The sequence below is a fragment of the Typopeltis vanoorti genome, chromosome 6, assembly GCF_054136105.1.
Source record: "Typopeltis vanoorti isolate ZY-2024b chromosome 6, IOZ_Tvanoo_1.0, whole genome shotgun sequence".
In the NCBI taxonomy this organism is placed as follows: Eukaryota; Metazoa; Arthropoda; class Arachnida; order Uropygi; family Thelyphonidae; genus Typopeltis; species Typopeltis vanoorti.
In genome coordinates this window covers 122,041,478-122,066,832 of record NC_143554.1, presented here as the reverse complement: position 1 = coordinate 122,066,832, position 25,355 = coordinate 122,041,478, and the positions used below count along the sequence as shown (strand labels likewise).

Sequence of the window (25,355 nt, the reverse complement as noted above, 5' to 3'; positions counted from 1 at the left end):
ATCCGCAAGGAGATGTGTTTTGCATTGTGGGAAATACTGGGATAGGAGAGATGGTAGCTTGGTCCACCTTTGCCACGAGTTGCCTGGTGTTGTACTACTTACCCAGGTAAGATAGTACAACACTATATTCAGTCCTGAAGATATTTTCAGGCACAAATTTTGTTTGCTCTCACTGGGATAAAGGATTAAACTAAATTTATCATAGTTGTTCCTTGTTTAACTAAGCAAAATTTTCTTTTGTGAGTATTTGGGCAGATACTAATGTGTAGCACAAGAATTTGAAGATTGGACATTAGGTCAGAAGCTCCTGGTTCTCCACATTGCTTAAGAAGTTATATGGAGGTCTCCTCCCAGTTATTTAGCATTGAACCTTTAAGGGATGAGATTTTAAAGTGGAATGGAGAATAAATGTTTCCATCATTTGTTTCGTTCAGAAGAATAAGAACAGTAATGTGGGAGGGGGGGGGTGAATGAATGAATGGAATAAATTATCAGAGGTAGTTGTAAGTCAGGTACAGTGAATGGGTTTAACAAGAACTGGGATAGGTATTATGAGAATGATGGTTAATGTAGGTCTTCCATGATGAGATTTTAACACCATTGAAAAAGTCATATAATAATTACTGAGAATGATACTAAGATCACATATGAATGTGAAGTGAAATCTGCATGGCTTGCTTTTCTGGAGAGAGCAAAACATGATAATAGTATAGGCATTATTGACAGAAATTGGGAAATTAATAAGTAGATTAACACAGTGAGTGCTGGTTCAATAACTGTTATGATGAACTTATGGTGTTGATTGGAAGGAGGAAAAATGGAATTTATACACCCACTAAGAGGGAGAATGTGATGGAGGAGATTCAGGGAATCTCTGGATCTGGTTAGAGGATCAGAAGATCTGTCCATTACTATGGTTGCCACATTGCCTCCAGTTGGGGAGAGCAATTGTGCAGTCTGGACTTAGGAGGTTGCAGAATGTGAAAGCATGGAAGATGGTCAAGAGGCAGGAGTTAAATGGATGAGTAATATCATTAAGCAGAAGCTGCACACACAAAAAAAAAAGTTGTGCATAGTATATAAAAAGAAAGTTGATCAAACAAAAAGAAAGTTCAGCAAACTCTTAGGCAAAATTAGATTATGTGAAGAAATTAGCTGAGCTGGCCAAAGTAAATGCCAATGAGTTCTTTCACTATGTGGCAAATAAAAGGAAGAATGACTATGGAAGGATAACTTTAACAAGTGCTGATGGTAGTGCAGTAACAGAAGCAGATGAAATACTTGAATTAATGCATGACCACTTTGCAAGGTTCTGTCATCATCATCGAAGTGAGGATATTGCTGTGACAGAAGTGCAGGTACTAATGGTGGAATAGAGGTTGATGAATGAATTTACTAAGGAATATTGAAGAATTTCGATGCACATATGGCTATGAGATTAGATGGGATATCGGCTCATGTTTTAGAAGAATGCACAAAGTAACTAGCAGTGCCTTTGAATAGGCTGTTCAACTTAAATCTCAGTTCTGGTAAAGTTCTAAGGGAATGGAAGGAAGCGAAAATAATTCCTTTGCATAAAAGAGGCTCTAAGACTGCAGAAACAAAGTATAGACTAATCAGTCTCACGGGAGTGGTGGTAAAAGTATTGGAAATGGTGGTCAAAAAAATTTTCAGGAGTGCAGGAAGTAAGAATATGATACTTTATGAGAGAGGGCAGCATGACTTTATAAAGGATCAGTCATGCCTTAGTAATTTACTAACTTCTTGTTTTTTATCCAACAGCTGAGCTGGATAAAGAGCATTGTTATCTGGTGATACTGCTGGATTTTGCAAGGTGTTTGACAGGATACCACACGGAACTCTGTTATGCAAATCGGAACAAATGGTAATGTGGATACAGAGGTGGCTGATGGATAGATAACAAAAAGTAGTATATGGTGGAGCAGAATCCAGGAGAAAGCAGATGACTAGCAGTGTGCTGCAAGGCTCTATTTTGGGAATCTTGCTGTTAAGTTTGTATATAAATGATACAGGAAATGATTTGATGGGAAATATTCAGTTGTTTGCTGATGATGCATAATTAGGTAAAGTAATAATTAAATTAAGGTGATGTAGAGAGCTCAGAATGATTTAAATAGGCTAACAGTATAGGAAAATGATATTTGGTGTCAATTTACTGTGGAAAAGTGTAAAGTTATGCATTTTGGGATAGGATTACAAGCTGTGTACCACACTGAGGGAATAGTACTCCAGGAAATTGATGAAGTTAGGGATTTACGGTGATAGAATTGAAGTTTAGACATATTGTTAACAACCAAGCAGAACAACTTGCTATATTTCAGTCACTTACTTATCTCCAGGAACTAGAACTCAACACCTCTCAGCAAAAGACAGCAACAATTTACAGTGATAGTAGAAGCACTATAGATGGCATAAAAAACCAGAACAACCATATTGCATTAATAGAACAGATAAGAAATCCAGTTCGAAATCTCACTCTAGAGGGATGGGAAATCAAGTTCTGCTGTGTGAAAGCACATACTGGAATAGCAGGAAACAAAAGAATGGATCAGTTGGCTAAAGAAGCAGCTAGAAACAAATGGCTAGAAACAAGTTATCAGAAATGTTTGAAATCTGCTATAAAAACACTTGCAGAAGAGAAAAGCCTAAACATGTAGGAAGAAGAATGGAAAACACCAAAAAACAGATCAACAACAAAAGAATTCTTTCCTAGCATCAGAATCAGACTCTGGCACGCTACTTCTCTAGGTTTAACCATGATACTAACAGGACATGAAAAACTAAGACACTACTTACACAGATTCCATATCCTGGAATCACCATCATGCATCTGCAGTCCACACCTTCAACAGACTGTTGACCACATACTTTGACTGTCAGCTACTGGACTCTATCCGGATGCCCCTAATACAACTCGTCATCTCTTCTGGAGACAAGTGGCCAGTGTCAAAAGCAGAAGACTTATCGAAAAGTATTATATAGAATTAATTAAATTTGCTAATTAAATCGACTTCCAATCCTTGTGAGCTAACATAAATACTGTTATTATGTGAATTATACTGTATAGCAGGAATGTCAAACTGATTTTATAGCACATGGCCCATGGTCCACGTGCTATAAAACTGTATCTCAAGTGGGCCGCAAAAATTTTCGACAAAAAAAACCTGCACTAATTAGAATCGAAGGGAAGTGAAAAAATGAGTATAAATAAATTAGAAGCTTAATAAAATTATTTTTATTATATTAATATTTACAATAGATAGCATTTAATCTAAATTAAACCGAAATTATATTTTATCTGAATAAATTAAATATTTCTCTATTTATACATTCTAAATAAAAAGTATAAACTCTCATTAATAATCATCACAAAAATTTAGAGAGCCTCCTGTAAGTTTGAAATTTTTTGTGTTTGTGTTGAAATCAAATACTTATATATGTTTTTTTTTTTTTTTTTTTTTTTGGAGGGGAGGGGGAAGTCTAATTTTGGTGAATTTTTTAAATGTTACTGAAAATATTTTGAGGAAAAATGATAATATTTTCCGGTTAAAAAAAAAAAAATATATATATATATATATATATATATATATATATATATATATATATTTTAAAAATAGATATTTAATGATTTTAAACTGAGATTAAAATATTAAGATTTAATGAGAATGATACAACTAGTTTCAGCCTTTTACAGCCTTCATCAGGTATCCACTAAAGGAAGAACACAATAATAAAAATTGAAGTTACAAAACAACTGAGAATTACAGGCAAAAATGCAATACATAATTGACATAAAAAACGTTGTATTTTTCAAGTTGTTCTATCCAACGTGCCATTGTCTATTGCGTGCGTGCTTGTAAGTTCTCGAGAAAGCCAGTATTGAACAACTGCAGTATGGCTATCAGGGATGTTGTAACTTAAATTGCTGTTCAGATGCTCAGGATTAAGGAGGATTTCCCTGGATTCCACGATTTTCCTTTCAAACTCATCACTGCAGCGAGAAATGTTTTCAGATTTATCCCAGCAAACTGAGTGACTTTGTAGATCATCATGAGGATTGTTTGAGAAAAGAACATGACTGGATAGCACCGATGCATGTGATCTTTTATAGGAGATGTCTCTCTTATGTTCTTCTATACGTAGTTCAATAGATTTGTTAGTCTGTCCAAAGTAAGGAATATTACAATGACGCCATAATTTGTATACACCTGGATATTTTAGGTTGTGATGAATAGGCTTCGGATGGCTTATAAGAGAAAGGATTTTAGGTAGTGTAATGAAAAACGTCCTGATGTGTTTTTTTAAGGACTTTAGCTAATTTATTGGAGACTGAACTAATGTATGGGATGGGGATGCTACCTTTAAAATTAGTAGTTTCTGTAGTACACTGCCTAGGAGGATCCAAAAGAAATTTCTTAATTGTTTTTTCAGAATATCCATTTTGTTTAAAGATCAGAGAAAGGTGATTAATTTCTTTTTGGAGCTCATCTGGTTCATTTAAAAGAGAGCATGCTCTGTGTCCTAAGGTAGAGATAGTTTCGAGCTTTTGTGGTGGAAAGTGATGAGATTTACAGTGCAGATATCTATTAATATGAGTGGGTTTTCTGTATATAGAGATTTTAAATCTATCAGAGCATAGTGTAAGAATTACATTCAGGAACAGAAGGCAGTTATTTCGTTATAGTTCAGCAGTGAATTTTGTATTAGAATGCTGGTTGTTAAGATGATGAAGAAAATCCATGAGAGATGTGTGCCTGTGACTCTATATAATGAAAATGTCATCATCATAACATCTCCAAAGTTTCGGCTTAAGTGAGAAGGACGATATGCCTTTTGTTTCAAAATCTTCAAGGAAAATGTTTGCTAGAACCGGGGATAAAGGGTTGCCCATTGCTAGGCCTTGGTTCTGTTTGTAAATGGATTCCCTATATCTGAAATAGCCAGATTGAATACAATGCTTTAATAAAGCAAATATCTTTTTTGACAATTTGTTCTTTAGTAATGTTAATACCGCCTCAGTAGGGACGTTAGTAAATAATGAAATAATGTCAAAACTTGCTATGATATCATTTTCGCTGATGGAAATATTTTTGATATGAGAAACGAAATCTGTTTGTGATTTTGATGAATGATGAAGATTTATTGCAGAAACACTTGAAAATCTCAGATACAAAACGCTGTCTTGCTTTTTTGTTCAACGTAAAAAGGTCTTTAACTCAGAAACTTGGAGAGGTTATGGATAATGATAATTTTCATGATTTTATCTTTAACAGTGAAGTGCAAGCAACACTGATACAAAATAATAATAAGCTTAATCTTATCAAGAAATTTGATATTCTTAAGAGCATACAAAACACATCTGTTCCTACTAAACCCTGCATTAATCCTGACAAAGTTGTAATAAACAACTCGTCACGTTTTATCAGTTGCAGAAAAAGATATTTTAAGCAAAGGTCTGAATTTCGTTCCCTCACCAAAGTTTATTCCAAAAGAATCTCTACTTACTAAAATAGAAAAAGCCAGTTCACTTATTCCTAATCATTTGGCAAAACCTCTCCGTATTGAATCCATCTTCATTATAAATAATGCTAAACCTCCAACAGATAATCTTTCACCTGTTGAAAGGCAAGCCTTAAAGAATCTTAAAAAGAACAAAAACATCATTATTTTACCTGCAGATAAAGGCAATACCACAGTCGTCCTCAACTCTGAAGATTACCACAATAAAATGCTTCAATTGCTTGAAGACAACATTGCATATTCAATTCTTCAGGATGATCCAACAAGAGAACTACAAAACTGCACAAACAATCTGTTAAAGACTACAAGTGAACTTCCTCACAATATTCGCCTTTCTTTACGTTCTTTACACCCTCTTATACCACGCATTTATGGAGTTCCGAAGATCCACAAGGAAAACACCCCTCTTCGTCCAGTTGTGGAAGGTATTGATGGTCTTACTTATAAGTTTTCTAAACATCTTGCAGAATACCTCAATGTTTCTTCAATAAATCTTCATCGTACATCATAAACACCACAGATTTCATTTCTCATATCAGAAATATTTCGATCAGCGAAAATGATATCATAGCAAGTTTTGAAATTATTTCATTATTTACTAATGTCCCTACTGAGGCAGTATTAACATTACTAAAGAACAAATTGTCAAAAAGATGATATTTGCTTTATTAAAGCATTGTATTCAATCTGGCTACTTCAGATATAGGGAATCCATTTACAAATAGAACCAAGGCCTAGCAATGGGCAACCCTTTATCCCTGGTTCTAGCAAACATTATCCTTGAATATTTTGAAACGAAAGCCATATCGTCCTTCTCACTTAAGCCGAAACTTTGGAGACGTTATGTTGAAGACATTTTCATTATATGGAGTCACAGGCACACATCTCTCATTGATTTTCTTCATCATCTTAACAACCAGCATTCTAATATAAAATTCACTGCCGAACTAGAACGAAATAACTGCCTTTCTTTCCTGGATATAATTCTTACACGATGCTCTGATAGATTCCAAATCTCTATATATAGAAAACCCACTCATACTAAGAGACATCTGCACTGTCAATCCCATCACTTTCCACTGCAAAAGCTCAGAACTATCTCTACCTTAGGACACAGAGCACGCTCTCTTTTAAATGAACCAGATGAGCTGTTGTGTCCTGAATAAACTAAGAAAGAAGATTTAACATAATTTATTCAGGAACAACTTTATTTAAATATAGGCAGAGAATGTGGTGTGTTGGCTAGAAAGATTGGAAAGATGATTTTATGTATATAACACTAAAATAGGAGTAAGAAATTGTATAACAAATGAAAGAAAATTGTAAGACCTAACCTGTTATGCATATGGGTCAGATAAAGAAATTAATTAAAGTGTTAAATTTATTTAAGAACCCCATTTCATTTGTTATAAGGTAGCAAAACCTTATAACACATGAAATGGTGTTATAAGGTTTTGTAATAGTAATAAAAAAGTTATAGTAATAAAACAGCTCCCTCTATTACATCATGCAAAAAAGGTTTCGCATGATGTAATAGAGAGAGCTGGGCGCCATGACGTAAACCCATGTGATCATGTTGGCTGGCATCACGATAGCCGAGAAGAGAAAGAAAACAAAAAGGTCAAGCAAACCCCACTCGAGGCTTTTTGATTCCTGTTTCCTGACATCTCGGACGTTGGTCCAGTCCGCACCGATGGAGAAGTTCCAGGTAGCCTTGGGAGGTATGAGGCATCTGTCGTAGCATACCAAATAGGACTAGCTATTTCCTTGAACTAGGATAGCTGTGTTATGTCGTGCGACAGAAGAACCAAGTAGATGCTGTTCGTTCTGGCCAAGCTCCTGAGCCATATCGTCCTTCCCACGGAGAATCCGGCCATGCAGTTTGTAGTAGGTGACCAGATGGATAGCAGACTGAGAAGAAGCCTTGATGTTCTAGACAAGGCAGAAGAAAACATTGAGTATCATTCCAGTGATGGTAATGTAAACTCTTGTGATATATTTTTCAGTTGAGGAATTGTGTGCTATCTAAGGAACAATTTTGTGTAGTGACTTATTTTATGGAACTCTAGGAACTGTCTACAACTTGGCATAGGCCCATTTTGTTTGAGAACTGTCTGCCTAGAAAGGCAATGTTTATTCTGTATGAATTAGTGTTAAATGATATAACTAGTGACCATGTGAGTGTAGAAAGTGTGATGTGTTAATGAGATAATGTTAAGTTGCATATAGAGGTGGTCCAAGCATTTGTTCGTGTAATTTGTTTAGTAGTATTGAACCAAAGATCTCACTTGAGAATGATTCAGATTACTTAGTAATAATGCTTACTTGTATAATTTCTTTTGTTAATAAATATGTTTCTTAATACCTGCCTGATTTAGTATATAAATTCAAACACCACTCATAAAATTACTATTGAACTTAGCAGGAAGAACCCATGTGTATGATTAAAGAAAGTGGACCACGACTGCATGTAAGAATTCAGTGAACAGAGATTAGATTTTATTAAAGTTTAATTACAGTGTATCATTCTGAGAGAGCCATCCTGGATAAGAGTCTCATCTATCCTCGGTGTTGGCTGGTGCAGTTAAAATATAAATTTGTCAATGCTTATCGGGTGGACTGTCACAGAAGATACGTTAATGGCCACGTCCCTTACAAGGACAAAGCCCTAAACATTAAGTAACCTACACGTGGTTAAACAATAAAGAGGCCAAAGATTTTGCATGTTTGTAAAAGGGAAAGATATATAAAGAATAACGAAAAATAAGAAGTAAGAAGGAGATATAACAAATGGCACAGCCGGTAGGAATTATTTAGATAGATAGTAGATATAATAAAACACGTTATGACAAATGGATCAGTTCGACAGGATTTTTGATTGATTGAATAAGGTTTTGAATAAGATAGGATATAATTAAGAAGTAACAAAACATAATATAACAATAAATAAAATGTTATAACAGAGCTCCAAAAAGAAATTAATCACCTTTCTCTGATCTTTAAACAAAATGATTATTCTGAAAAAACGATTAAGAAATTTCTTCTGAATCCTCCTAGGCAGTGTGCTACGGAAACTACTAATTTTAAAGGTAGCTTCTCTATCCCATACATTCGTTCAGTCTCCAATAAATTGGCTAAAGTCCTTATAAAATACAACATCAGGACGTTTTTCACTACACTACCTAAAATCCATTCTCTTATAAGTCATCCGAAGCCTATTCATCACAACCTAAAATATCCAGGTGTATACAAATTATGGTGCGATTATAATAGTCCTTACTTTGGACAGACTAGCAAATCTATTGAACTACGTATAGAAGAACATAAGAGAGACATCTCTTATAAAAGATCACATGCATCAGCGCTATCCAGTCATGTTCTTTTTTCAAACAATCCTTATGATGATCTGCAAAGTCACTCAGTTTGCTGGGATAAATCTGAAAACATTTTTCGCTGCAGTGATGAGTTTGAAAGGAAAATCGTAGAATCCAGGGAAATCCTCCTTAATCCTGAACATTTGAACAGCAATTTAAGTTACAACATCCCTGATAGCCATACTGCAGTTGTTCAATACTGCCGTTCTCGAGAACTTACAGTGGTGCGTTGGATAGAACAATTTGAAAAATGCAATGTTTTTTATGTCAATTATGTATTGCATTTTTGCTGTAATTCTGAGTTGTTTTGTAACTTCAGTTTTTATTATTGTGTTCTACCTTTAGTGGATACCTGATGAAGGGTGTAAAAGGCTGAAACTAATTGTATCATTCTCATTAAAACTTAATATTTTATCTTGGTTTAAAGTCATTAAATATCTATTTTTAAAATGTACCATAACAACCTAGTAGAAGCTCAGGAATACACACACACATAATATATATATATATATATATATATATATATATACAGGGTGTTCGGGATAAATTTGACAGTTTCGTAAGGAAAAAGAAAATCTTCTTTGTATCTATTAAATTTAATGAATTGACAAAAAAACATTACAGGCAGAGTTAATTACAATACTATCAACAATATTTACTCAAAATAACCACCATTAGCATCGATCACAGCTTCAATTCTGCTTCGGAACCTCGAACAAGCTGATGCTACAGTCTCCCTGGGAAGGGCCGCAAAAACTGTTTTAATTTTATCCATTAACTGGGCTTTTGTATTACTGGAAGTGCGATTGGTGTCTTTTTCAACTGCGCCCCATACAAAATAATCCATGGGGTTAAGGTCTGGGGAGTTTGGAGGCCAAACATTTGGACTGGTGAAGTCGTAGAAATTTTCAGACAACCATTTTTGACTTTTCCCAGAGGTGTGGCAAGGGGCCGAATCCTGCTGCCATACATACGGCCTACCATTGGCTACCCTTGTTATCCAGGGCTTGACTACAGTTAGCAACTCCACGAACAAAGCCCGAATTCCAATGCCAGGGTTCTTCAACACCTGTTCCTGCAGATTTGCGAGAATTCTGCTGTACGAACGCAATCAGATCGTCTGCTAGGGATCTTTCTTCTTGCTACATCCTCGTAGTCACCATTGCAAGTCTCTAGTTCATGCCTGATTGTTTTTACTGTATTCAGGGAGCATTGGGCAGCAGTCGTAATATCCTTATTTTGATGGCGGGCACGAATCATCATGATACAAGTTATTCTCTTCCATGATTCAGGTGGGTTCCAGCTATCCATCCTTTCTGACATCTTGTATATGAATGAAGAAGGGTCCAAACTTTTAAATGAAGAGAAGTGTGTGTTAATACATGTAACTTACGGAAAAATATAATTAATTATAAATATGTCAAATTTATCCCGAACACCCTGTATATATATACTTGCATAATATAATTATAGTAATTTAATTTCAGTATTTTATTTTTTTCCCGACACTTTACAACATTTATTATGAAACAGCAGGCCAAAATTTGGACTCAAAGATTGTGAACATACTACCTTCATTATGGCAGAAAGGTTGAGGTCGTTTAATCTTGATCTGTGGGCTGTTTTGTCACCTTTCATACATGAGAATAATTGTTCACATAAATATGTGCTTTCAAAATAACATAGAATATTTGCTGCAAACCTTTTTATTTCCAGATATTTTTGACCTGAATTGTTTTTGGTACACCAACTTCTTGGTATTTCGCTTTTAGAATGGAATCATTTTGGAAATCAATAAGTTCCATTTGAATACAAATAGGAGCTTTTTCGAAATTAAAGGAAAAAAAGATCTGTAAAAAGCGAAAAAACTTCTTGCTCCTTAAAATCTTTAAACTGCCTATCAAATTCTTCTTTTATCTTTCCTAGTTTGGGACAATATTTAGAAAAGGAAAAACTTTGATTCTTATTGTTCAACTGTTCACACAAAAGAGAGTAATTTAGAAAATTCTCTTTTAAATGATTTTGAAACAAAAATAACTTGCATCTAAAACTTGCCAGTGCATCATACATGTGTGTTATTAACTGATCTTTCCCTTGAAGATTGACATTTAAATAATTCAAATGTTCTGTAATATCAATGAAGAATGCTAGATCTTGTACCCATGTCTGATCATTAAGAAATGCAACATCGTGATTTTTCATTTCTAGGAACAATTTGATCTCCTCTAAAAGTAAAAAAAAGCTTTTTAGAATCTTATGACAAGATAACCAACGAATCTCTGTATAATAAGGTAGCCCTTCAAATTCACTCTCCAAGTCTTTTAGAAATTGTGCAAACTGGCAGTGATTGCGGCCTCTGGATCGGATGAAGTTCACTGTAATTGTCACAGGTTTGAGTACGCTGCTCATTTCCAGTACTTTGGAGCACAAGACCTGCTGATGAATAATGCAGTGGAAAGATTGCACTTTTGGAATGTCTGGATACATTTCCTTTAACTTTGCTGCAAGTCTTGACACAAAACCTTTATTTTTGCCTGTCATTGCTGGAGCACCATCGGTTGTCACTGCTACGAGCCTGTTCAGAGGAAGTATTTTTCCAAAATGTCTCACATAGCGTTAAAAATGTCTTACACTGTAGTTGTTCGTTGGATGGGAATCATTTCCCAGAACCATTCAGAAATATTCATATTGTCGTCGTAAGTCCGAAGAAACAACGCAACTTGAGCCACGTTGTGAATATCGAAACTTTCCTCAAGTGAAAAGCACTGTACGTTTGCGGATATTTCTTGAAACTGGTCATGCAGATTATCTGCCATTCAGTTATTCTTTCGATCACAATATTTCTGGACAAAGAAATATCGCGAAATACTCGCACATTTTTGGGACATACATTTTCGGCTGCTTTTATCATACACTCCTTAACCAAGGAACAGTCACTAAAAGGTTTGGAATGTTTTGCCAATAAATAGCTGATTTCATAACATGCTCTCACTACTGATTCATTCTTTCATAATTTTTGAAAATACTTGTTGACTTTGAAGTGAAATCATACTTTTGATTTTTCTTCTCTCAGTTTACCCTTAAAGCGTGAATATTGTTTTTTGTGAATTTTATCGTAGTGCCTTTTTATATTATATTCTTTGGTAACATTAATTGTTTCGTTACAAATAATGCAGACAAATTTGTCCTTTGTTTTAGTGCAGAAGTAATTCATTCCCATTTTTCTTGAAATTTTCTCTCATCACCAGCAATTTTACTTTTTCTTGTTGGCTTGGAAAGCAACATTGCCTCGGTGAATAAATGTATTATTAATATTATTAACAATTTTTATAAAAATGTTTGAATAAAAATGCACAAAACTATAGACCAGTGTACAATACTATTGCAAATAAAAATTAAATATAATAACAAAAGGGATTCTCTGACTGCTAGGTTGTCGTTGAATTGTATTCAGTGCACTGACTTCAGATATTACTGATTCACTGTAGCAGGAAATTATAAACTCATAGATGAATTCACATTAGTGCATATGCTGCGCATCACGTGAACAGCTGGTAGCCAATAGAAATCAAATTTTTCAGCATGCAACCAGCAGAGTGCTATAAATTAACAATGAAAGCATAAACATAGTTTATGATTGAGTAAAATCAGATTATGATTTTATTTTGATTATGTGATATTATGATTGAGTAAAATCTAACATTGAAATTGCGATATAAATTTTTATTACTGAAATTATATTATTGCAGGTCATTGCATCCATATTGTAACTATAAATGTCGTATGAAAACGAATAAATCGATACCGTATTTACTCGAATATAACTCGCACTTTTTCCCCAAAAATTAAAGCTAAAAAAATCTTGGTGCGAGATATATGCGGGAATTTTTAGAAACTAATGTTTTCAGAAAAAAAAAAAAAAACGGGGTGTACTTACCAAGAATCTCCTCTTCTTTATAGCTACTTCCGGCCTCGGTTTCCTTGTGTGCATTGTCAAAGTCATCTATCCAAATAGCATCATCTTCTTTCCCATTATTCCAAGTAAAAATTACAAGTAATTTACAAGATTTTAGATACGTAATGAACACCCTTCACGAATGTCTGAGAAGTGAAAGCAGAACGTGAAATAGACAGCAATGGTAGGCCAATAGAGATAGAACAGCTATGAAGATGTGGATATGATTGGTGCGGTATTAACAAAAGATTGCTTTACCAAAACATAAAATCAAGCCGACATTTTTAAGCTGAAACTCTAATTCTCTTCAACCAAATTCCATAATATCTGAAACTATCATAACAACATTCACCTTATATGTCTTAATTTTAATACTTTTACGAATTTTATTGCAGCTTTGAGTTGGTGCACTCACACACATCTAATTAAAAACAATAGAATTTATTTAGATACTGTGTTTACAGGTGCAACATATGGTTTTGCTTGAGTCTAAACAGCATGATTAAGGTGGGAGGGGACATGTGATTCATTAGTTAGTGCCTCTTTTTATACCAGTTGTCTCTAATCACACTAAAGAAATATATTACACGGACAGCAAACGTCTCTGTACTTTATTCAGTGGTACAATAAAACTACTTGTTTTTCTTGCATCTGCAGTAGTGGCAGTTGGTGAAGGCATGTTGTTTACTGCAGGGAATGAGTTACCATCCTGACATGAAAGTGGTTAAACTTTATTTTCATGTGTGATGTATATGAAAAAAAAATTTTAATTTCCTTTTTCATAAAGTAAAATCAGGGAACAGGGGTGTGAGTCATATGCGAGGGCGAGTTATATTCGAGTAAATACGGTATTTCTGTTTTATTATAAAAAGCAACCATTCCTTTTTTTAAAATCTTTCCTTCAGGCATTGGGGGCCGCAAGAAATTGCTTTGGGGGCCGGATGCAGGTTGCCAATTTAACACCTCTGCTGTATAGTGTTAATATATTATATATAAAAATATAAATGTAAATATGAAAACTAATACAAAAATATAAATAGAAATGTTAACCACTATTTGTAAGCTACATGTAATATAAGCATTGTAATGCAATGGAGCATGTAGGAATAAATTACCTCCTGGCAGGGTTGCTATTGGGAGGAAAACGCAAAACAAACACGCACACACACACACACACACACACACACACACACACACACACACCAGTTCATCCTACCTTGCCTTAAATGTATTCTTTCTCTCTTTACACTCGCCACACTCTCAGGCAGCACATTCCAATCATCTCCTTTCTCCATGCAATATCTTCCTCCCCAAACCCTCTTACACAGCTTCCAGGGATGGTTTCTTGTTCTTTCTTTCTTGCCTGTGTAAAACCTCATCTACATTAAACTGGTAATAATCCATTGCTAACCTATCTATTAGATTCTGCAAATTGTCCTCACACTCAGTATTCCAGATTACAAACAGCCTTTGTCTACTCTCTCTGGACCCTTTCCAATATTCTCTTCATCCTTTTGAAAACCAAGTGACCAAATCTTTGCACAGTAACTCATATGCAGCCTGATCAAAGCTTTATAAAGGGAACCATATTATCCTTACTTCTACAGTAGTGTCCTCCACATCATTGCCATAGTTTGCTGTTCTGTTCTCAAAATTTCGATTCTTGTCCACCATCATCTCCCAGATCCCTCATCTCCTCCACCTCCTCTAAGATATCCCCCAGCAGTTGTATATTCTACATCCCATCTTTGCTTCCCAAATATCATGATTTACCATTATACTATTTTATAATTTATTTGTTTAATGAATCAAAAAACTCTGTATTTACTTTAATTTTTGAAGGCTTCTTTGCTCAGATATTTTAAAAAAGGTTTCAAATATTTTATTTTTTGTTTACTTTTTATTTGAATAGACACCTCCACCATCAACTGCTACATCTGAATTACTAGACATTTCAACTACTCTTACAGCAATCTCCGCTACCACTGCCACCACAAACCAATCATCATTTGTTGGAAATTCTGTTGGAGGTGGAAGTAATAACTTATTTCATGATGCATTTGGTGACATAGGTACTGGTAATACTGTTGCTTCTGTCCCTTTTGTTACAGCTACAAAAGGTGTAGTTGTAAGCATTGAGGAAAGTCTCAAGAAGTAAGTATGGAACACATTGTATTTAACATTTTTTTCTGAATTAAAATTTATCTATTATAACACACTACTGCTTTGGAAGTATGCTATAATTTTGATACTGCAGCTCTTGTATTTGTGTCTATCTTTGTTTGGCTGTTTTCAAATCTCTCACTTTGCTTGACTTTTATTATGATGGTCGTATAAAAAAAAATTGTGTTATGACAGCATAACATTGACAACACTACTATTGTGTGTGCAGTATTCTTGTCAGTATAAGTTAACAGTATATTCACAGACAGGGCTAGAACTAGATTTGCCACCAGAGACAAATGAGAAATCCTCTTCTCACTTTTTATGCCAACTGTGCAGATATTCACTTTGAACAAACTTATTATTCTTTAAAATGAAGTGATTATGAAGGCCATTGAATTCCTCATTAGCTACTAAAAGTGAATACAGTTCAGATTTCAGCAAGTGCTTTTCTTCAACACACTGATGCATTGCAACTGTACTCAATAATTCTCAACTCACCCACATATTGCTCTGTAATTTTTCTATATTATTTCCACAATTTATTTTTAGCATACCCTTTGAGGGTACATGTCAGGAATTTGATGATAATGATATCTATCTATCTATATACTTTTGTTTTTTAGTAATTAATTTATTAAAAATAATGATTGGTTACAGAGATCAAATTCATTTGATTTCTCTAATCCAATGCTTTTTTGTTGCTTGGATTTTGGAAAGCTTTATCAAAGATAGCATGTTATTACAACACATATTAAGATGTCATTAAACAGTTAAGATAAACAGTATATTAAAACCAGGGGGTCTCCCCGCGATGCCTACGGTTCCCCCCCAGAGTTCTGGACGGGTAGGCTGATTCTCCTTGAATTCTGATGACTCGAATTTTGAAGACTCGAAAGGGGACCCCCCCCCCCCCCCGAGTTCCAAACTGGTAGGCTAATTCTCCTTGCATTCTGAAGACTCGGAAGAGGGGTTCTCTTCCCCCCCCCCAGCGCATGTGGTGCCCAACCCCCCCAGAGTTCCGGAATGGTAGGCCGATTCTCCTTGAATTCAGATGACTTGAATTTTGAAGACTCGAAAGGGGTTGCATACAGCGCCCAACCCCCTTAGTTCTGGACTGGTAGGCCTGTTCTCCTTGAATTCTGATGACTCTAATTTTGAAGACTTGACACTCAGGGTAGCCCTGAGTTTCAATACATTTCGAGTAACTTGACAAAAAACGTGACACAAAAACATTACAAAAAAAGCTTATCATTTTATATTATAGAGTAGATATCATTCAGGAATATAAATCTATATGTTCTACCACTAGATGGGCGTGGATTGCTATGCACAAACCTGATAGTCTTCAAATGTTATGAATTTTCAAGTCTTCATTCCTCTAAATTAAAATATCACTTGATTGCTTCATTTAATTAATTATTTAAAAAAAAAGGCATCAGAAGAGCGTAGAATTGTTTGTCAGTATTTGATGGGACACATTCCCTTGGCTCTTCACTTTTTCTTCTTTGTTCTTGTTGAGAGGCTTATATGCTGGTTAGACATGATAACTAATATTTAAGGAATTGACAGTGTATACTAGAAATATAGATTAAATAAACTTTAATATATACTTTCCATATTTCGGCGAACGTCACGTTGCCATCTTCTTGGGAACTTACTAAAAGACACGTGCACACAAGTACTAATAACAGCAAATGAGACTGAAGCTAGGAAGCTAACGTTTCCTAAAGTCCTGATGGTGCCCCATGGCGGGCTATATTGGTAGTTCTTGGCCTTTGGGCTGAAGTTTTCCTGATAAAAGTTTCCCAGATTTGGGGCAGTTTCATGCATCCAAATTTGTTGAGGTTTGGCATGTTCCTAAGGGCCGAGGCTGATTCCATGAATAGTCTTTCATACTTGAACTTGCTGCGGTGTATTACTGTGGCTTTCTTCCATCTTATTCTGTGGCGAGTATCCAGAGCGTGGTCTGCAAGCCCAGAGTGGCTGTACTGGTAAAATCGGATGTAATCCTTGTGTTCTGAGATTCTGATATTTGCTGTCCTGCCTGTTTGGCCAAAGTAGGACAGTTTACAGCTGCAAGGGACCTGGTATACACCAGGTAGGTCTAGGGGAAGTGGTTGGTCTTTGGTGGAGCGGATAAGGGATGCCAGTTTTCTATGTGGTCTGTAACAAGTGGTCAAGTCATGTTTTTTTAGGATTTTTTTGATTTTTTCCGAGGTGCCTCTGATGTAGGGAATCGTGATGATTTAGAGTAATCTTTTTTGTGAAGGGGAGGGGGTGGTGGGTTGTGGATAACTGGGTTAAGTATTTTTTGGATTTTTTGGAGGGGGTAGCCGTTGGCTGAGAAAGTGTCACAGATGTGATTTAGTTCAGTGGTTAGGGCTTGATCATTAGAACAGATTATTTTTGCCCTGTTGAATAATGTTTTAATAACTCCATATTGTTGTGAGGGGGGGTGGTGGGATTGTTGGTGAATGTATCTGCCTGTATGGGTGGGTTTTCTATAAACTGAGAAAACCAAGGTTCCATCAGGTTGGTGGGTGACTAGTGTGTCTAGGAAGGGGAGGTTATTGTTTTCCTCTTTTTCCAGGGTGAATTTGATTCTAGGGTGTTGGTTGTTCAAGTGTGTTAGGAAGGAGAGGAGTGAATCCGGGCCATGTGGCCAAATAGCGAAAACATCATCAATGTAGCGAAGCCATATGGTAGGTTTTTGTGGGGCTGAGTTTAAGGCTTTCTCTTCAAACATCTCCATGAAGAAGTTGGCCAAGGGTGGAGAAAGTGGTGAACCCATGGCTGTCCCCTCTATCTGTTTGTAGAATTTTTCCTGCCAAACCATCAGGACTTTAGGAAACGCTAGCTTCCTAGCTTCAGTCTCATTTGCCGTTATTAGTACTTGTGTGCACGTGTCTTTTAGTAAGTTCCCAAGAAGATGGCAACGTGACGTTCGCCGAAATATCGGAAAGTATATATTGAAGTTTATTTAATGTATATTTCTAGTATACGCTGTCAATTCCTTAAATATTAGTTATTATTTCTTCTTTGTATATCTACATCACTAGTTTCTTTGCTTCGTATTTCAATGGTGTGATCTGTCTGCAATGTTTGGCTTTACAAAATGAGCTGTAGAGTGTTTCTTAAAGAGTTCATGACCTTAGATGGGTTACCCAAGAAACAAATTAATACGGATTATGAACTCTTTCTGCATTAAAAAATTGTGAAATCACTATAGATAATTTTGCTACAAGTTTACAAGTGATTCTTTGTGTAAATAAATTTGTTCAACCAATTATGAAAGAGAACAACTTTTTCATAATAGATTTCTGCTGTTCTCTTTCTATGAGGGTGGGCTGAAAAGTTGTCATAATCACCATGTAGGAATTGAAGTGGAATCATGTAACTTACACATTATTCTAAATATTCCCCACAGAGTGTTATACACTTGTTATAACACTGCTGCATCATTTGCAATCCTCTGAGAAAAAATCTTTCCCTTGTTGCACAAACCAGTCCTCAGCTGCAGATATGACTTCATCATTTGTGGTAAATTTTGTTCCTTTCAAGTGTTTCTTTAAATTTGGGAACAGGAAATAGTCAGCCAGGTCTGGCTAATAGGGTAGGTGAGGCAGACATTGAAAGCCCAAGTTGCGTATTATTTGTTGGGTTTCATGAGCAGTGTGAGCAGGTGCATTGTCCTGCAAAAGCAACATGGCTTTGCTCAGTTTCCTGCTGCATTTTTCCTTCAGTACTTCCTTCAGAGTTGCTGAATAAATTGCTGCTGTAACAGTTTCACCTTTTTTGAGGTGCTTGGTAAGGATTACACTATCCATATCCCAAAAGACGATGACAAGAACCTTCTCTGCTGACTTTTGGGTTTGGAACTTCCTTGGCCATGGAGAATCTTTGTGTCTCCACTCCATTGACTATTGTTTGGTCTCTGGGTCATAGTGATGAAGCCATGTTTGCTCAACATTCACAGTAAGAGCCAGAAATATTTGCACCTGATTTTTCAAAATGACCCAAAATCCCTTGAGATGACAGCACATGTTCTCTCGTTTGGTCAGCATTCAAACATTTGGGGATCCACTTCACTGAGAGCTTCTGCATGTGCAGATGTTGGTGGATAATGACCCTAACTCATTCCCTGGATATACTCAGAGTCTTTGCAATGATTTTGGCTGGCATTCATCTTTCAACAAGTATCATGGCATGCATTGCATCAATGTTTTCATGTGTGATCGCTGTAGAAGGTCTTCCTGACCTGGGGGCATCTGTTGTCTCAGGATGCACAATTTTAAACTTGGCCACCCGTCTGGCAGATGTTGAATATGCTGGAGACAGTGTCCTAAAGTCTCATACAAAGTTTGGTGAATCTCAATTGCGGACTTTTCTTGCAGCATGCTAAACATGATGACGGCCTCTACCCTGTCTTTGAATATCTTCAAAACCTCTGACATGTCTTCTTATATATCCTAAAAGAAAAAGAATAAATTTTTACAATTCAATGACATATGGAGGTTAAAGGGTCTTGTAAATAGTATTGTTTCTAAAAGTTGAAAAAATGCTAACATAGCTAAGATGGGAAAATGCTAAAAAATAACTCTTTTCATTCCATCAATTATTTATGATTTTTTGTATTTCTAATTATTATTTTTCAGGAAATTATAACACATACTCAATATTAATTATAATAACTAATTAAAAATTCTGTATTATTTAATAACTAATTATAGACTGTGCAATTAGCTGAGTGGCTGTGAGATTCACAACCATATACCTGGGAAAGGAGTGTCCTGGGTTTGATTCCCGTAGCTGATGTTGAGGAGCTTAGGATCTTTTTCAAACATAGCCAAGTTAGCCAGTCTTGGGCATGGACTGCGGGGGTTTTCACCCGTTTATCTGGGGTTTTTCATCCCTCAGGTAGGTAATCCGGTCTTGAGAACTTAATGCTTCTACATATGTAGGATACACCAGGAGACATGGGGCTAACCACCTTATCTTTGTGTATGGTTGTGGTTAAATGAATAGAAAACCCTTAACACCACAAGGTAAAAGAGGGAATAAGAAGAATTAATACTTCAGATATTTCCGCAACATTACATTGCCATCTTTGGGGGATTACAAACAATAATGTGTGCATGCAGGCATTAACACTTGGTAAATGAGGCTGAAGTAAGGCAACCAAAGTTGGGTCTAGAATCCTAAATGGTACCCCCTAGATTGGGCTATGAATGCTTCTCAAATTTCAGCAGTTTCATACACCTAAATTTGTTGAGATTTGGAAAGTTTCTCAGGGCTGAATCAGATTCCAGGAATAGCCCCTTATATTTGTATTTGCTATGGTGCAGTAGAGTGTATTCTGTGGTTAGTGTCGATATCATGGTCAGCAAGTCCAGAGTGGCTATAATGTTGGAACTGATGTAGTCCATGTGTTCAGAAATTCTGATATCGGCTATCTTACCTATAGTAGGACAGTTTGCAACCTCAAGGGACCCGATAGGTCTCTGTGGTTGGTCTTTGGTGTAGCGAATAAGGGATACCAATTTATTATGTGGTCTATAAGTGATTGTAAGGTTGCATTTGTTTAGGATTTTTGTTAACTTTTCAGATGTGCCCCAGATATATGGAATGGCGATAGATTTCGTGTGATCTCTGCTCTGAATGTGAAGGGTAGGGTTACGATTACCAGGGTTTTAATATTTTGTGGGATTGTATCCATTGGCTAAGAAAGTGCAGAGAATGTGATCAAGTTCAGTAGTTAGGGCACTGATAATCAAACTGATTAATTTTGCCATGTTATATAGGGTTTTTATAATCCCATATTGTTGGGAGGGAGGGGAGTGACTGCTGGTCAATATATCTACAGTATGTGTGGATTATCTGTAACTGGAGAATGGATCCATCAGGATGGCATGTAATCAGAGTATCTATGAAGCAGTTGTTGTTTTTTCCTTTTCTAAGATAAACTGGATGTTGATTGTGCATATGTGTTAAGAAAATGTTCTGGGTATCCAGGCCAAATGGAGAATGCATCATCTACATTGCATAGCCAAACAGTGGATTTATGTGGGGCAGAGTTTAAGGCTTTTTCTTCAAAGGTCTCCATGAAGAAGTTGGCCAGGGGTGGAGAAACAGAATCCGTGACTGTTCTCTTCTATCTGTTTGTAGAATTTTCCTTGCCAAACAAAATAGCTAGAGTTCATGGTCAACTGAAACAGCTGAGAAGGAGGAAATATAGCTTGGATAAGGTCTAAGGTGTCTTTCAGTGGGACTTTAGCGAATAGAGAGAAAATATCAAAACTGACCATTATGTCAGTTGGTAGTATATTGTGAGAGCACTTTGGCTAAATGTGTGGTTAATTTTTATGTGGATGAATCAGTGCCATCCACAATAGGATGTAATGGCATTTTGTTTATGGATTTTTAGTAGCCCATATATCTTGGTGTGTGTGTGTGGGGGGGGGGAGTTAAGTGGTTTTAATTTATTGGTGACTTCCTCAGACCAAGAGGTGACCTTTTTAAGGAGCCTGCAAAGGGTTTTGATCTCTGTGTTGGTGGGATTATATTCTAAACAAAGGTAGAGTGATTTCAAAGTAAGAAGGCAAGCTTACTGGTTTAAAACTTCAGTGACATTCCCCCTAATCTGCTTTGGTAATTACTATTATGTTACTGTTTTTAATTTCTGTTAGAGCTTCATATTCTTTCTTTAAGAGTTGCTCTTTGATTTTTCATGACTAAGTACACTGGCTGGACTTAGTCATGAAAAATTGGCAATGTGGGTAGGAAGGCTGAGGATACCTCATTCTGCTTGGATCATTATTTCTTCTGAAGGAATTTTCTTAAGTGCTAGTGCATAGTTGTGACCACTAGTGAGTATGCTGTTGCTTCAGGATGATAAGTTTACTACAGTAATTTTTGAGGTTGTTGAAGTTTGAAAGTTTTTTAAAAATTGTTAAACTGCTTGATGTGTTGACATCTTATGTTTTCAAACTCTTTGTTTGCTAAAGTGTTTGAGACATTGGCAAGGATAATCCGAAGGTCGACGTTCAGTGTAGCAGTGAGGTCCTCTTCCAATGCGTGCATAGCTTCGTTGGTGTTGGCAAGAAGAACGTGAGTAGTGGCAATCTGTTCCCATAAAAAGCTAGTGCACCTGTATATGCAGAGAGCCTTTGGTTAATTAAACTGGTATTTCTGTTTAACACAATTCATTATGATATGCTAGCCCAGCAGTTGTATGGAAAGCTTCAGCTTACCATACTAATAAGCCTTGCGTGCGATGGAATCTCTGTGGATAATGGTAATTCTATTAGAGAGGCTTATATGTTGATTATTCATAACTATTGTTTTTCAAGAAATTACAACGTATAATCAATATTAATTATAATGACTTTAACTAATACTTCTGATGTTTTGGTACCATTACATTGCCATCTTCAGGGATCACAAGCAATGAAATGGCTGTAATGGTTCCACCATTACTGCCATTTCATGGTCAGCAAACCATTACGTGGTCAGCAAACTTCATTGTTTGCTGACCATGCTTTAGGCACTTACCACAGGATATGCTAGAAGAAGGCCACTATTGCACCGCATCAAATACAAACACGAGAAACTATTTCTGAAATCTGATTCGGCCTTGAGAAACTTTCCAAACCTCAAGAAATTTGGGAAGCATTCATCCTCAGAGCTTCAGCCCAAGTTAAGACCACCTAATTTAACCAACTAGGGGGAGGGGGCTTCAGCCTTATTTACCAAGTGTTAGTGCCTATGTGCACATATCATTGTTTGTGATCCCCCAGAGATGGCAATGTAATGTTGCCAAAATATGTGAAGTATTAATCTAAGTTATTATAATTAATATTGAGTATACATTGTAATTTCCTGAAAAATAATAGTAACGAATAGCTAATGTATATGCTTTTCTACCAGAATTTCCATATTTCAAAAGTTTGCCCATATAAACAAAGTGAGCGCTTTCTTTCTTTTTTTGGAATAAAAATCCTGGCATATTTAGATAAGAATTAAGTTTGTTGGAACTTTATGTCCATGATGCATATTATTCACTTTATATCTGAACCACATTATTTTAATCTAATGCAAATATTTTGCTTTTTGTCTCCAAAATTTGCAAGACACTGATTGAACAGAGAGAGATAGATAGTTTTCACTTTTATTAAATATATTCTTGGTTAATGTTCATCACTTTTTCTTTTTTTTTTTTCAGTTCTCTATAGCACATTAGGTAAACAGAATGGAAACTGGAATGTAAGAATTCATCTTTTTCGCTATGCCTCTGTTATGCTTTTGTGAGCATGATCAGGTGAATACGATTATGTCCATAGACACTTAATGATGTCTCACCGAGGTTTTCAGTTTATGAGTCAGATAAATGCCTAGTTGATTTTAGATTCAGTTTACTCAGTGATATGTTTTTATTTTTTTGTCTAAAACCACATTGTTTGTGGTTTTAGATAAAATTTGTTTTTGCATTTTGCATGTCATAAAGAAGTGGTGATGGTCATGTAAAAGTCTAGTTGTAATCTTGAAATGCATCATTGGTTAAAAAAAAAACTTTGTGTGTTTTAAAAAAAAATCCTTATATCTAGGAATGGGGTGGGGACAGAAAGGGAGAGAAGCTCAAATTAGTAGATTATTTGAGACCTTAATAACTAGAAAACATAATCTCTTAGATTTCTTGTATTGTCTGAAGTTTTTTAGAAATCTTCATTAGGTGGGACTATTTATTGAAATCTTCATTAGGTGGGACTATTTATTCAACTTAGAGATGTCTGAAAATATGTTTCCTTGCATTTGTGAAAAGTTTTTGTAAATTCTTTTCATTGGTAATATGCATTTTATGCTAATATGAAATATTCTTTTCACCTGTTAATTAAAATCAGTAGTTCTAACTGATATGTATAAGAATGGTATGTTTATTTCTGCTTTTTTTATGACCATTCATATTAAGAGGATTAATTCAATTCATTTTAATAGTTAACACTGCTGAAATTAGAGCATTTTAGAGCCATTTCTAAGTTGAATAAATATTCATTTTTGCAAAGTGCTCATAGATTTATTTTAATAACATAATAAGATTTTCTAATTTATTATATATATATAACTATATCATTTATTTTATCTGTTTTTTATAGATTTGTATGTAAAAATAATGGAGTGCTGTTTGAAAATGACCTGTTGCAAATTGGAGTAAAATCAGAGTATAGACACAATCTTGGAAGAATTAGTCTTTTTTATGGAAATAAGACCAACTATCCATTTCATAGTTTTACTCCAAGTGTCTCATGTCCTGGAGAACTATCACTTAGTATCCTTAATATTTTAGAGCAGGTATTTTTCCTTTAAAATGCCTTTCATGTATTCGATATTGCTTTTTGACAGAATTAAAAAATAAACTTGAAATTCAGAATTATATCTTCACTTCAAGAATATATGAATTTGTTGACATCTCTATGAATGAGTATTTGGGGTAACTGATGTAGAAGCTTGATCCCATTGGAAAACTAAACAGCTGAGCAAAAAATGACATACAGAAATTTTTTGGAAAAATTAACAGAAAAAGATCCTAGCTAATAATAATGCAACTTTCTACTGGATTTCAGTTAAGGACATGAATGTTACATTAATAACATCATGTGCAAACATAAAAATATACATTTAGAGAATACACAGAATAAGAAGTCTTATTGATTTTTATATTTGATACTTTATATAATGAGTTCAGTCTGAGCATTTATTATAATTTGGGATTTCCACATTGGGGATGTAGAGTGGAGGTAGGAAAGAGCACATGGAAAATGGAAATAGGATTTTATATACAGTTATTCAGGGATAACTGCATGAAACAGCATGTGATGAAGAGGACCAGGAGTTTGAGAGTGCCTGATCTGGTAATAGCATCAGAAGATGTATCCACAACCATGGGATACATCAGATCAGATGTATCCCATGATCACTTTCCTTGATCAGAGGCACTCTGCCTCTGATCAAGGAAAGTGACCATGCAGTCTTGTTTTGAGATTTTGCTAAACAGGTGGAATTCTGAGTCAAGTAAGGATTTGTGTTGAATTGCAAAATGGGTAATTACAACACACTTAGGAGCCAGCTTGGAGCAATGTTTCATGGCTTCAGAAGTTACAAGGAAAGGATGTAAGTGCATGGGATATTGTCAGGAATTGTTTGAGAGAATCAGTATCAGACTGCCTACCTAGGATCAGGAGGATAAACCAAATGGGGAATTAAGTGGATGAGCGGGGATATAAAGCAGGAGCTGCAAGAAAGGAAAACTTGTGGAGGAAATATAA

At 35.5% G+C, this 25,355-nt stretch overlaps 1 protein-coding gene across 1 annotated transcript in view; it reads left to right on the top strand.

Annotated features, from left to right (window-relative positions):
- Nucleotides 1-25,355, top strand: part of LOC150105884 (AP-2 complex subunit alpha-like) — a 383,042-nt gene that overhangs the window by 307,838 nt on the left and 49,849 nt on the right. Inside the window, exons 19-20 of the mRNA XM_090393652.1 lie at nucleotides 14,783-15,024; nucleotides 24,186-24,358. Of these exons, the coding sequence (XP_090249778.1) occupies nucleotides 14,783-15,024; nucleotides 24,186-24,358 (415 nt within the window). The remainder of the gene's footprint in view (nucleotides 1-14,782; nucleotides 15,025-24,185; nucleotides 24,359-25,355) is intronic.